Below are 15743 nucleotides of genomic sequence, written 5' to 3'. Positions count from 1 at the left end.
GTAGTTTGTATATTATCATTTTTTTTACCATAAGTTAGGTGAACCGGTTCGCGATAGTGTGGAGCCGGCATAAGAATTTCTAGCTTTTGAATTATGCTCTTGTGCCATAATCTGTATTGCTTAATACAATAAATAAATATAAATCTTTGCTTCGTAATTTCCGAGTTTCATATCACTAACTCCATCTACAAAAAAAATACGTCAGAAATGAAGTCAATTTGTATGCCATTCTGTTTTACTAAAAACTTTATTATTTCTTCGTAAGATGGCGCTGCTGTCGACCATGTTTTTGTACCTGTTTCCTAGTGGCCTGCAGCCGGCGCAAGCGTAGTTCAAATTCATCCGCCATATTCGTCGTGTCAGACGGAGTGCAGTTCGCGGCTGTGACATGTTTTTTCGTAAACTGCATAAATCTAATAACATCGACTCCTCAGTGGTGCTTCGTTTATTTAGAAAATTCGATAAATATGCGATCTGATGGAGCTTTGAAACTGTCCGATCGTTTCTTGATTATACGTGCAACGAACTGTGTATTCATGTGTTTATGATAACAGCATTTAACAGTAATTTGTCGGCCGTGTTTTGTTTTTTAATCCCATGCTTTTGGTGGTGTGAGTCTTTGGTGATATTATGCAACGTAACATGACCGTGACCTTCGCGTATCGTGACCGTGCTTCTTGTGCTTTTTGAGGTTAAAATGCAACTTGGATTATGAGCGACAGCGCCGAGCCATCAGGTTAGTAAGACGTCCTCTTACTTACTTTATCTTTGTTGATAGTAGCTGTACGAGTTGTTTATTTATCTTGTGTCCTACATTATTCATAATGTTTACATGAGCATCACAGTTCATTCAGATTAGATTCAACGGTCCGATTTAATTAGAACGCAGATTTAAATAAGTACATAACACTGGCATATAACAAACCAAGTGTCATAAACGATTTATTTGCATCTATTTTCAAATGTTCCATTCCAAGTTCAAGTTTTAAAATGTGAGTTCAAAGACCGCGTCGTACATGGCCCTACCTGGAATTGGCGGCAAAAATACCGTAGTGGTTCTTGGAAATGTAAACATAAGCATATTTTAATAACGTAAATAATATACATTGTAAAATTTGGTGTAGTGTAATGAAGTGTTCTAAAGAGTCTACCTACTTGTACTTGGCCGTGTAATGACGTAGGTAGGCCTCCACGCGACCTGGCTGGCTTGAGGCGCGGGAATGCGCCCCACACCGTGGCAAAAGGACCAAAGTTACACAAGGACGAGTCTCTTTTGTTCTTATTTTATTGTTTGTTAAATTTTGATGTGATTTGAGATATTTCAATGGGGTTAGTGCGTTTGTGCTTTCCTTCTGGGAAAATTATACGTAGGTATTCGACAACTGCGTAACGCAGTTTCAAGCATGTAGGTAACATATTTAGTGAAATTTTTAAATTTTTGGAGCCTAGGTAGGTAGGTACTACATACACCGATTTATTAATGAAGTGAGTGAGTTCCTTGTTGGATGGATCCTATGTAGGTACCTACTAATAGTGACCATATATTTAGTACTGTACTACCTAGGTACCTACTTAGGTATCATTTATTAATTCAATAAAAAAAAATGTCTGGCAATTATTAATATAGGTATAATGCAAAGACGTGCAATGGTTATCAATCACAGCGATAATAACCGTGTTATAAGTCAATGGAACAAATTGCAATGAAAATAACCGACAAATGAACACTACCTATTCCACCGTTAGTCCATCAATTTACGTCCATCATTGCTTGCACACATGTAATTAATATTAATATAACGAGCATTTACGATAATTGCTTTAAAAATTACATATAGGGAGCAATAACTATTAGCCTTATTTAAACGGATTTAGGGGAAGTTCGTCCGGAGACCAAATTTTTAATGTAGTGTCTTAGGTATTATTTAACTAAATACACTAAACACGATATAAAAAAAATTGGGTTCTGTTAAAAAGTCTATAGGAAATGTCGTCCTGTCTACATATTAGAATCCAAGTCAAAGGTCAGGCCTCCAACAACCATTAATTACCTTCAGCGACATTTTCTCTTAATAAGGCGCATAACACGATGTGTCGAAGGATAGGGCGACTGTTGAAAATACCCATAGTACAGAGAAACATATATCTACATCGTCCCCTCTGAAGTTGAGTGAAAAAACGAAATTGCACTTCATAATTATCGTTGACTTCGTAAATCTCAAAAACAGAACCATATTACCATTAATATGGTTCTGTTTTTGAGGACCATTGGACCATTCCACTGTTGGTCAACTAAAATGCCAATTGGGTTGACAGTAAAAGGAACACAAGTCTATAAATATATTTTTTGTCTCCGTTCTTGGGTGTGTCCGAAGTTTTCTGACAAACTCTCATCTAATTATTATTAAGATTTAGTTTAATGGAAAGCGAGGATTTTATGTGCTAAACGAAGATAAACTTTGTTCAAATCATAAAACACCAACTCTGGGCCCATGTGCCCTACACAAAAATATAATTTCGTCCATTATTTTAATGTCCTATAGATTAAAATAATAATAAAAGAAATGTTAAACATCAATGAGGCTGTGGCCATGATTTTAATTTTTCCAGACTGAAGTAGTTTGGAAACTTTAAATCCTTCAAAGAAGAGAATCAAATTGAATCATGCGGCGCTGGCTATATAATCTAACCGACTTACTATGTCAATGAAATGTGGTGTCGCGCCTGTTTTTAGCCACATTATTTGTAGCGAAAGTTAGTTTATGCATTTGAAAGGCAAAGTCATCATTCAGGAGGGAAGTTATCAGGCTTACAACTAACAAGACAGATGTCGGAATTTATTTGATGCTGGAGTAGAGGTCACGGGGCGTGCGAGGTTTTGAACGTTAGTTTTAATGACATCGTGAAGGCAGTAGATAAAGCGAAGTAACGTTAATGGTTGTCTATGGAGCAAGTTACGAAAACTTGCGAGTGCAGGTAGCTTTTGAACAAACTGTAATGTACAAAGACTAATATTATCAAATAAATATTAGGTACTTAATTAGTTATAATATAAAAATTATGTTTGTGATACTTTTGATTATCACACCCAAAAACAGACTAATGACAGCATAATAAATGATTCATTATTTTCCCCTTGTCAGGTAGATATAGCGCATCTAATATTTTAAAAAGTTAACCAATGTTGATATATTAACAAATATATCAGCACAGGTGCTCTGTGTATGTGCAAAGTTCAGACGTGACCTCATAATAATAAAATAAAGGCATAAATAAACATGTATGTTATAGACAAACGTTTCAAATATGTTACGTGTTTCAGACTACAAAGTCTTGAAAGGACAACAACTTGCATAACATGCATTATGCGAAATGTGAGGCTGAAGGTGGCCGAAGCATCTTCTTTGGCTATTAGTCGCGATTAGTCTCATTATTATTCCAAGTGTCGACGAATAGAACACGCAAACTTTATCTCCGAGAACTATAGTTTAAAACAAAATAAGGAAATTTCAGAAAAAAAAATTCAATCAACGAATTTTAACACGCGCAGTCTCTGTGGTTTTGAAGTTAAAATTCTGGGAATTATGCGGAGATGTTCTTTGCACATCTTTAAATAAAAAACGTTAATGTGTTTTTTTTATAATTTTCAGCTAAGTATATGCCTTAATTATGTTTAAATCAAGAATTTGTGGCTTTTAGTTATTTAGTTTTCATTTAAATTTTTGAATCACTATTTTCATACTGCGTGTATGTATACACACCTTAATTTGTGATTAGCGAACGACCTCTGGGCTACCTATGGCGTGACTCAGACAATTAGTGCCGATAGGAATAAGCCGCAGTTTGAAATGGTGAAAATTCCAAGTTGACTGACAAGTACATTAGTGTGGCATATTACTTACAAATTTACTGTAAAAGATTCCTACATGGGATATATTTCTCAAAACGAATAAAACATTACGGAACGAACACTGCCGATAAGAAATGTCGAACGAAACCAATCAAATGTGGTCCTTTCTTGTCAAATGGATTGGAAGTTTCCTGGTTTTAAACGTAGAATAGTTCGATTCGACTTGGACCTTGGTTACAGAGTGGTTTATTTTCTATTAAAGTTCCGCATACTAAGCGTTCGTATTAGTAAAAACAAATGATACCTATGTAATTCTTGATTGTAAAATTGACGTGTCTGTTCACTCTTAATGGAAACAGCTGCGTATAGATATTTGTATAGATACTTTAGAATTTGTACAGTAGCTTATCTTATCCAATAAATAGATTAGATAATATGTTTAGACTAAACATTCTAGACCCAATTAGTGCAATAGTCTGCGTTAGTCGCTACATACATTCTATTCTTTGTAAAAATGTGGTTTGATTTGATTGTTTGTTTGTTATCACTACTTTATAGAACAGTCCAAGACATTAGCGTAATCTATGCATGAAATATATATTATTTCAGTTATTTTTTGCGCTTACCCTGGACTTTGCGATTTCATAACTCTGATGGCAACCGGGAACTTGCAGAGATGTGATATTTTTTTAAAGGATACAGGTAACTGTTGTACCCCCTTCCTATCTCCTATCTAAAAATCTAGCTAGCTTAGTCTTATTTTTAAAACAAATGCCAGGAGCAATTTTCAAATCAGCACAGCTACATCTTTAAGATAACAAAACCAACAAGGAAGAGATTTAAAAGATCGCGAGCCATCGAACGGAGATCGTAATTACAAGCCAGATGATGTGATGCTATCGAACTCAGCCCATCAAATTAGCTCGAGAGGGCAATAAAGGCTTCGGTACACTGCTGCTTGGCGAGATATTGGCGTAAATGTCATGTCAGATGCCTTTCGACTACTTGAATGTTAGCAATAAAACCAACGCTCGAAAAGATAACTGCTGCAGACGCACCTATTCCATGATAGTAGTATTGAAAAATCAAATGTAGCACTGGGAGTGAAGATTGAGTAGAACATTTCAATTTAAATCTTAATAGTTTTTTTACTTTCATGGGTTTAAAAAAAATGTAGAGTATGATAGTGTAGTGTAGTAGAGCAAGTGAGATTCAAGTACAATCAAATGACGTTACCTATCCACAGAAATAATAGTAACCATGACCTTCACACCTTGTCAAACTTCATAATAGTGTAATAGCTGTAGACGTGTTTTTGCTGGGGCCCAATTCACGAGATTTTTCCTCACCACAAAACGCCTCAAAGTTTACTGCAATTATATACCGTGCTTTGCAACAGCTTAGATATTGGATAAAAAACACATAACTGCAGTGGATTTGTGGCTTAGCTGTAGATGAGCTATTAAATCCGCAACGTTCCCCTGCCTGACCACTATCTAAAGTGGTTGTCGTTATCGCTGATAACGAGTGGAGTCCAGGTTTGGCTTAGTGTGAGTGGGTTTCGTCGGATATCGACAGATATCGCTCAATGTGTTGACCTCCTTTTGAACTAAATGATTTGAATTCGTCAAAAACAAAGATTATTTATTAGCAAAAACAATATTTATAATGTGTTGTTAAAAGAAAACTAAATCTTACCCATGTAAAATTAAGTTTTCTTTTAAATTTGCATACCCATACCCATCCATGCTATGGGTATACAAATTTAAATGCATTCCACTAATACAAAAAATTGATAAATAAAAGTTACACTATTATTGTGTTGTATAATTTACTACGGATGTACAAAACTTGTGATTGTCTGACCACACACAATCACAAGTTTTGTACATCCATAGTTAATTATCTAAAGTATAGGACTATACATATATCAGGATTGTTGTTGTTACAGGTTGTCTCTCTCAATCTTGAATCTTGAATTTCTGGCTTTATATCTCAGCCATGGATCGTTTGAGTCCAAGTTCCGTTTTCCTTATTTTTCTTCTCCACTGCGCTCGTTGTTCGGCGACGTTAATTGTCAGACCATAGACACGCATGCTAGCCGACATCAAGGCACTTTTTGGTTTGCTCCTTCTGTCTGCTGCAGCGAAAGCAGCAAGTCAGATACTTGTTCCCTACCTTTGTCCTCTCCGTCAGTGAAGTCTGTGCACAAGTGCTAGTTAGTCAAGTAAAAGATGTTATAATATTTAACTTGAATAAGTAGCGCATTTTCTATAAATATCAGCCAGGCAGGCCTTCATGCATCGTCTAGAATAGATGGATCTAGGTCATCGCTTTGACATTCACGCAATATGTTCAACTGGTATTTATTTGTCCGACAATATCTCATTTACCTAGCGCACCAAATATGATGCGTATTCAACAAATATTTAAATATTTATTTATCCATAGACTCCTCTTGATGATTACATATAAGTATGATTTGATAAGCTAAATTTGTAGGCCAATTCATACTTTCAGATCGGAACAAATGAATGGAACTAAAATCTCGAACGTTCCAAGAGATGATTGAAGAATAAATAGTTATTATGACAATTTTATATATCACGGGAATAACAAGTCTTGCGGATTTACAATACTTGACGTGATGTAGAAATATAAAATCTTGATTGTTAACGGTAACAACAAATTGATCCTCCAAACCGTTTTAAAACCTGTCCGAATTTAAAATCCAGCTGGATTTGAATTCACAACGATGCAAAACGAAGTTTTATTCGCCATGCCATCGCATTCGAATGGCGCCACTGTCTAATTAATGTGACGTTTGTCGTCTCCTGCAGGTTCTCCTACGGATGCCGTTAATTAAATCACTGCCTAGATTTCCGTTTTAACCAGTCCGACTGGAAGTATTTAGCCTCTCGAGTCTCAAGTTTATTTTAAAGTTAACTCTGTAGAAATATTTAATGTACTAGAAAATATTAGATAGTATGATGGTAACTTTGAAGGAATTTTAGCAACATCTCACTCTCATATTTGTGTCTTTCTTTCTTTCTCGGCTGTTACACCCGAAGTTCGCGGCTTTGGAAATGCTGTTGTTACCTATTAGTTGTCGAAAACTTCTGTTACGGCTAAACCCCGACCGTCACCTAGGTGCAGCGGCATTTAGGGGTGTAGCCGTACGTACTATATCAATTAGTCGCCTTGGAACTATCACAGGCCTGCGTGATTCTATTCTAGGACACATGCCAAAACTACCGCAACATCCCAACTAATATTATAAATTCGAAAGTAAGTTTGTTTGTTTGTTACCTCTTCTCTGGACCGATTGTTATGAAATTTGGTATACGAGTAGAAAATAACCTGGAATAACACATAGGGTACTTTTTATCCCGAAGTTTCCACGGGAGCGAAGCCCCGGGGCGCAGCTAGTATGTAATAAATTTAACCTAGATCCAAGTTTTGCTAAGTAGTAGTACGTATTTTGCTATTAATTACATCTTTTGTAACCGCTGCTTGATGAAAGTCTAGGTCCATAACTACTGCTTTAGTAATAAGATTTTATTAGATGATTATCATAAACAGCCTCAGCTAAGTAGGTAAAACGGTATTCCTAATACCTTTCCAATGACATAAAACACTAAACGTAGTCACACGTAGCCTTCTCGTTCCCAGCGCTTTTCAGAAATTATCATCGCTTTTCAATTTAAATGCTTGGTCATTAACGGAGACAGGTGAAAATTGTGCGTATGCAATCGAGTAAATTGCTTGTCAATCATTTGATGTTCCGACATCGGAGCCACCAATGTTATAGGCACTTTGGTATATGCTTATGGTACCTATAATATTAGGCTGTGTCCAATAATATCTCAAGTGACATGATTTCTTCTATTGCTCGTATGTGGAGACCAACTGACGTTTTTTATTGGTTTACTACTAATACAGGTTAGCTTATTAACTATGTAGCATAGTTGATGTAAGGGAAGGTCATTCATGTAAATATTTATGTAAACAAGAACCGCTCCTGTTAGTTTTTGTACAGCATAAATATGTGTAATTTATGTCGATGATTTGTCTGTTTATATTACAAGTTCTTAAGAATCTCATATCTCATTATGTAGTTATCAATCTTACCTCTACTGGTCGGAAATAAGTAGAAAAAAAGACTCATCAGGCTAAGGGACACATAAACTAATATTAGCCTACGATGTAATATATATGTCTTCACAAGCAAATCGTATCGGCAGATGATTAATTGCGGGCTGCCTTAGTCTAGTAGGTATTAAGAAACCTTTCGGCTGTGACGGCGTCTGGTAACATAAGAACCTAATTGTTTGTGCTTGTCACTTATGTCTTGAAGAACCATTTGCATAATGGTCTTTCTGTAATCTGAGCGCTATCCCGGTTGTTTATTCGGAGCTTCGCTTTCCTACTTCTTCTCCACTTCACTAGGTCTTCGGTATTCTTGATTGTCAGACCATAGGCACTCTAAGACAGCTTGTTTTCCTTAAACCTCATCTCAAGTTAGATTCTCCTCCACATCAGAACTATAATTAATAACAAAGTAATGTATTTGTATCTTGTCTGTTTGATTATAATGTACAATTTTTTAGTTAATTATAGCCTGTAAGATATACCATGCTTATAAATCTAACTCTAGTCTGCCGTGTTTCTACACGAGCTTGTACGAATCGAGTCCATTGACCCGTTAATTAGTGCTTACCTTGAGAAAGTCTTGCTGATAATTTTTATGCTCCAACTATGGCATTATAATGTGAATAATTACACCAGCTGCATACATATCAGTCGTTCATAGTACAAGTGAAAGTAAATAATTATAATCGTTGTGTCCACACGTAAAAAAATTGACGTTCGGATCGTCCTCGTAAATAAAGAAGATTACAGAGATGACACTTCGAATAGTTTTCCTATCCTATCTAACTAGTCACCAATCTAGAACTATTAGAAAATTCGATGCCATAAATTATAATTGATCTGTATTTTTTTTTAAATAATTTATATAAACAATTATAATAGTTTAAATAGAACTAAATACAAAATAAATACAACTTGTACTAATTTCTATAGAAAGACCCATAAAACAGGCGCATTTTGGTGTACTAAAAAGACAATGTCACCGATAAAACTAAATGTTGTACTTATAATTACAATAGTATATGGAATACGTTATTGTCATCAGTTAGACAAAGAAAATCCGAAACCTGCTTCGTCAGTAAATCAACAGAAATAAATGTTTAATGTGATGTGAGCATGAGCGCACATACATTAATAAGTGTAAATTAAATTACCAAATATCTAAATTGTAAAACGATCTTTACATTTCGTGATATCAAGACGATTGCCTGAAAATCTAAGCTGGAAGAGTTCTTCCAGTTTATATTTTCAGCGTTATATTTGTGGCATTTTTATTGAGATATTCTGTTGAATCATGTGGGTCATGATGGAAAATGATCTTTTTCTGATTGGCCCGGGTCTTGGATATTAATATATTTATTTATTTTTAATATCTGAACAAAAATGCCACAAATATAACAGAATGTAAACGAGCGTTGCTAAAACAATGTCACATATCTATGATCCGATATTTTGCGCATTCGTGAGAACAAACGGAGTGTCGAAGTATTTATCAGGAGAATTGGCATGGATGATATGTGGGACTGGTCCGAGGCTCGTTAAGTCGCCGCGGAGTCTCACGGAGCGAGACAAAAAGCACTGACTGGCCCGTTTTGGACAATACGGAATGACAGCTGAATGCCAACGTCGGCTGTGCGACGGCTCGTGGCTGGCCCACGGCATGCATGCTCGCTTGAATAGTCTTATAAAAGCCTTTTTAAATCTTTGATATTTAAATTCTTGTATGGGGGGATTAAAGATAGGAATTGAAAGAAAACGGCTGGATTCGTAAATTGAGGGAATATATATAGGACTTACGAATTTAATGATTCTAGGATACTTATGCCACGTCAATCCAACATACTTTTATGAAAACAGCAACTTTATCGTGGTATAGATTTATACATAATTAAAGTCACGAAGTATTGACGATAGAAACGTCAAACGAAACGTCAATAAATTCCAAGCCCATTCAAGTATCGAGCCAACTTTGATAACACAATTCTAACAAATTGGCTTGGTTAAAACAAACAATGTCATTGAACCACTTGAGCAGTGAGAAGCCAGTACAAAACAGTCATTGTTTGACTGTGAAGGTCGGGCTTAGATTGTAGATGAAAGAGCCCACAATTCTTATGAAAATAAAGGTGCTGCTCCATTGCTGTTACATACATATCTTCCAGCCGACTTCGAAATCATGAGAAAAATATTCGCATTTGTTACCTATGTGTTTTTCTTGTGTTCCTATTTGTTCTAATGTGTGAATTCTCTTTTTAAACCATGCCCTTGTCAAATTCAAATAAGGATCGTTCCCAGATAAATTATATCTTCGTGCTCTAAAGTTTTCAAGCTGATCTACCATGGCTTGCATGACAAGAACATAAATATTTATCAATGGTATGCCGGCCTAATTATCTTTGATTGTGATGGAGAATCTGTGGTATGCGATGTTAATCGATAGGATTTCATCTTTTCTAGTGGATTGTTCTTTTTATTACTTCGTTGCAGAGGATGCTAATTTGAGCTTCTGTAAAATGAAGATTCTATTGTATTTTAATTAAAGACATTCTTGGAAGAAAGCCGTTTGTACCTGTTTTTTTAATGAATGAATGTAGGATTAGTAATTGAAAAAGTGTTTTTGTTTAGTTTTAACTGACTGGCTTTTTTCAATTTATTTATTAAAAAAAAACATTTGTTAATGTCTTTAGTTATTCCCAATTAGTAATAATTTTCATGTATATGTATAGAAATATTTTTCAAACTGAATGTCTAAAACCATTTTAACTCCATTCAATCCATATATTAAATCCATTTTAACGCGCTGCGCACGCGCAAAATCTATTTCCTCTGCTAATAGAAAATTATGACGAAGGAATGCAAGCGTACTTCCCGGTGCATTGCGAGGTTAGATTTTAGCCATAGTTCCCTTTGTGCAGTTTGAGGCCGTTGACCCTTAATTGCCCCAGTGCGGAGCAACGCTCCAGTAAAATTTAGCATAACAAACCTTTATAGACCCTACGCTTGCTTCTCTCTTAATAGATTTATGGGATGCGGCGTGCGCGACGACGCGCTTCACTTGTATTACAATATGTTATGACTAATGGGAAATGCGCTGCTTCCGTCGTTTCGAAATAGACGAGGACTCCCGACGTGCTGTGGGAATACTTGGTCTAAAGTTTTGTAAGCTTGGAACATTTTTATGTAGAGCTGTACAATCATGTCGAACAAGAAAACTTGAACAAGAAGACTTGAATAAGATCTTTAGCACACACAAAAAGAGAAGAGCTTATGTATGAGATGTATGTCTTTCAACAGCAACAACTTTAAATTGTGATGATAATTCAGCATCATATATAAAGTTCATGATATAATATTTTATTTAAAGATCTGCTGTTCCCCTTCATAATTTCCCGGAAACAGATTATTCTCTGTTAGTTTATAAATCGGTTAAAAGCGCACATATACAGTTGTGTCACTTCACATTTATAGGTTAGGATTACGTAGTAATTCGCATGGCAACAAGGCATTAGAATTTTTAAATCGTATCAGATTTTATACGGCTTTACAGGATAACGAAGCCTGATTGGAGTCTGAATCACCGTCCACTGTCCACCACGAAACCTTTTGTGGCGTGTTTTTGCAACCCGGTAAATTGATAGCACCGATCCAATCGACTCTTGCGATGATTCATATCACTTCCATGAATTACGACCTTTGTGCAATTACGTTTTTATGTGTTAGTTTTTGCTTTTCACTGCCGTTGTAAAAAATGTTTTGATCTTAGAGTCTTCACAGTAAGAAGATTTTCCTGTGTCAACTCAGGCATGTACATCGGAATTTCTAGTTTATCCTAATTTTGTACAGCAGTGGTTCGAAATTAATTTAACTATTCAAACTTATTAACTATTCAAAAACGAATTCGGTTAGTTATTACTTACATCAAAAAAACTTTGGACTGTCTCCAGCTTAATATTTTGACCAATGCAGGCAAATTATCGAGTCTGTCTAAAATTTAATCTGTAAACACTCATGTCCATTTATTTATTAGCTACTGTCCTGAAATCTCAAAATTTCAGAAGATAGAAAATTGATTATGCTTAAGAAAATTATATATACTGAATGCTCTAGAAAATTAATTATACTAACGACATCGTCATTATGATAACAGTGTGTAATTGAAAATAATTAATATTGGCTATCGAATTATCTCCAGTCATCTTTAATAGGCACATTGCGCGCGACCAATATAAAACCAGTTCTATGCCAGGTCACAGAATAAGCGATAATAGCACTAATGTTACCACTAGGTACAAAAATCATAATAAGTAGGTAGTTGGAAACTTATTAGCTTGGTATGGACGTTCATTTAAATTTCGACGGCGAAGGCCATATTTCGTAAGAGAGCCACTCGATGATGGAAAATGAAGCTGATTGTCAGATGAAATCGATACTTAGCCACTGGCGTACTTATTTGATCCGCACCGCTGGATTTTACTTATCTCATGCTTTTGCTGGTATCTCATTGCTTCTCATGGGTTTCGACGTCCATCATACCAAAACTTCAAAACTACGCCCCCCAGACCAAGCTATTGTGGCTATAGAACCGAGTAATGAACCTCAATGTTTTGCCCAAACAAGGAAGCGTGAATGTGGAGTAATTGGCTGGACCAGGAAACTGAAAGGGCTCTTAGTTCATCGATCATTAAGCCCCAACTTCCTTTTTAGAATTGGAACGTGTCGAGGAAAGCGTTATATCAGCATTAAGATGTATCGACGAGATGATCAGCTCAGTTTAAGTAGGGTTGTCAAGATCTGAAATAAACATTTTATTGACTTTTAATGAGCATGTAACATTTCTTGGGTCGAGGTAAAAAATAGACATGTGTTTTTACACAGACTAAGAAGAAAATTAAAAGGTTAAAAGGTTACTGGTAAACTAATCGTTCAACATATTCATAAGGCACCCATTAGGATAGTTACATCCGTTACATATGACCTTGCTATGTATGAAACATTTCATGTTCATATGGATAGATTATTGTGGTATTTTTTTGGGTTTATAGTGCAATTAAGATCGCCTTAAATAGTCTGGTAGCGGTAACTGAACGCTGCGCTGCTGGTTGCCCGTGCGCAATGTGACACTTTGGGATATGCACGAGTTTGATGTCGTTCCGAGAACTGATTGGGTTTCGCAACGGCCTGAATGCAATGCTTTTTACATACCTACACCGATTTTGAGAAATTGAGATCTTGGGAATTGGCAGTTCACATGATATATGCATGCAAGAAGCTGGACATGTATTGTGCTGAAATTAGTTTGATAATCATATTTTCGTTATAGGTACTTTAATTTTCAAATTTTAATCACCATTATTGTTAGTTGAAACTGCCTTTTAAATCTAGCTAAATCACATTTTGAATTGTCACTTATGTAATTCATAACTTGGAGTAACATTTCAGTCGCATTTCTAAAGAATCATCTAAAACATCACATGGTATCGTATCTTTATTTTACAACCAGATAATTGAAGTTTAAATAATTAATTTAACTTTTAATGAGTCACGAGTTGAGGGTCACGATATAACCACATCGAATTTAATGCTAAGATATAAGACACACATACAAAAAGTAGTCTAAAGAATATATTTAACGAGCAAGCTCAGCCAGTTTTGATCATGAAATAAATGTATTTCCATGCATTTATTTGCGTACTAGCTGATGCCTGCGACTTCGTTCGCGTGGCCGAACAATTTTTGGTAAGGATTCAAAATTATTAGAGAAATGTAATTGTACAGACAAATGTAACGATACCGCATCAGATTGAAAAAGTATATTTTCTATAGTTTAGCTGAACTATTATTACTCTTCTTCAGGTGTTCCAGATGTTGATGACAATTGCTTCAGCGCATAAAATATATAAATTAACGTCTAGACTAGATAAAAGACTTATTACTGATTTTATTTACTTATTACTGATCTGATGACTTATTTTATAACAATATTTGTTCGCTATAATTTACGAGCTACGTCTGCACATGCAGTAGCTCCACGCACGTGCATGTTCATGCATCAGTAAATAACAGCAGTTATTAGGGCCGCCTCGTACATACTAATGTATGATCAATATTCATGTCTGTCTCGGGTCAGATGGCAGATATCTGGCGCCTAGAGATAGCCAAGGTATAAATGATAAAATAATAAAAACAAAATTGAAGTTGAAGATAAAAATGTTATAAACATTTTTATCTTGAACTTCCGCCAGTTCGAAGAAACAGACGTAATCGACGAATAAATGAAGATTTGCGGCAAAAATATCCTCCTCGACCGACATATCTGTTTACTATTTTAGGGCAGGAAAAATTACTTCGACACATTTCCACAACACAACCTCTAACCCTAAACACATAAAGGAAGTAAAAATAATTTAGCAAAATACCTATATATGAGTACATACAAATTGGTGCTAAAAGAAAGCCTTCACCAAGTTCCAAACTTGAAAACATAGAAAACCATAAATTTAAAATCTTCCTCTTATAAACCATACATAAAGAACTGAGATCCTAACAATCTCCTAGCTAAACCATTCATTATCCATGACAGTAGCCACTTAATGTCGAGATGAAGAGAATAAAAGAATAAAACTCGGCGCATGTTTGCCCAACGCACACAATAGATGGTCTTCACTGGCCTGACACAAAAATTGTATTATCCTGCAAATTCTCTCGAAGCGCAAACGAGCGCTCTGAGCCTCTGAGCAGTTCACATTTGGCATAAGTAGTAATATTTTACATACAAAAGTAACTTTATACTCAGTTAGTAAAATGAAACACTTTTACTCGAGCTGAAAGTCCTTCACCCCTACGTTTCGTAGTATTTAATAGTGGCACTAATTCGAGCTCCAATTCGAGTCGATACACGGCTAAGTAATCATCGTCTCTGTTTAACAAGGATAAATTTCGATCTTTTTTTGTTTGTTTACGTTTTTCTAATATGTCTAAATTATGTGGCTCTTTTAATAATGAATTTAAATAAAACATTCTCGTTATTATTTTTACACAACCTTCTGAAATGCATCCAATTTTTCTCACAATCTTTTATTTCTTTCAATATTTTTATATCGTAGTGATATAAAAATATTCTCAATTTTTTTTCATAAGGTCTTTGAATATTCATAATGACATTCATAATGCCTTGGTTGAGCAGATGAATTTAAAAAATTGCCACAATAAATGAGATAATTTATACCTATTGTATTAAATTGTCAACTGAAATATCCAAAGCATAGAAAAAATATTGTAAGTATGATTATTTTCTTTTTTCTTGATATGCCAAATGAAAGAGTTTTAGTACAGGGGAAGTTTGCGTTCTTCTTTCGCATTGGTGATGGGGCACATACGGATAAATGTGGTGACCATTATTTGAAGTCATAAAAAAGCGTACAAACAGGTCATAAACTAAGTCAGGTCACAAACAGGTCATAAGTTAAAATAATTAAAAAATATGTTTACCGATGAAATATCGGTAAACACCGGTTATATGAAATCCGTTGCAAAATTGGTACACATGGCTTATCTACTACTTTATGGTTTATCTCGAACGAGTGTGAACGAGTTAAGAGGAATGTCTATAGGCAAACGTCATCTAACGTCTTTCTACCTCTAAATATTATGCGATCTTGATTTTCATGATTTTTTTGTTCTTTATCTTTTTATTAGAATATAATTAAAAACGATTTAGCTGATATTCATAAAAGTAAATAGT

General features: G+C 35.2%; 1 protein-coding gene across 1 annotated transcript in view; it reads left to right on the top strand.

Moving 5' to 3' along the window:
* Positions 1–336: 336 nt before the first annotated feature.
* Positions 337–15743, top strand: part of RhoGAP19D (Rho GTPase activating protein at 19D) — a 345466-nt gene continuing 330059 nt past the window's right edge. Inside the window, exon 1 of the mRNA XM_053769448.1 lies at positions 337–736. Within this exon, the coding sequence (XP_053625423.1) occupies positions 712–736 (25 nt within the window). The 5' untranslated portion in view covers positions 337–711. The remainder of the gene's footprint in view (positions 737–15743) is intronic.

Source organism: Plodia interpunctella, chromosome 3 (assembly GCF_027563975.2).
Source record: "Plodia interpunctella isolate USDA-ARS_2022_Savannah chromosome 3, ilPloInte3.2, whole genome shotgun sequence".
In the NCBI taxonomy this organism is placed as follows: Eukaryota; Metazoa; Arthropoda; class Insecta; order Lepidoptera; family Pyralidae; genus Plodia; species Plodia interpunctella.
This window is presented reverse-complemented; position numbering and strand designations above follow the sequence as displayed.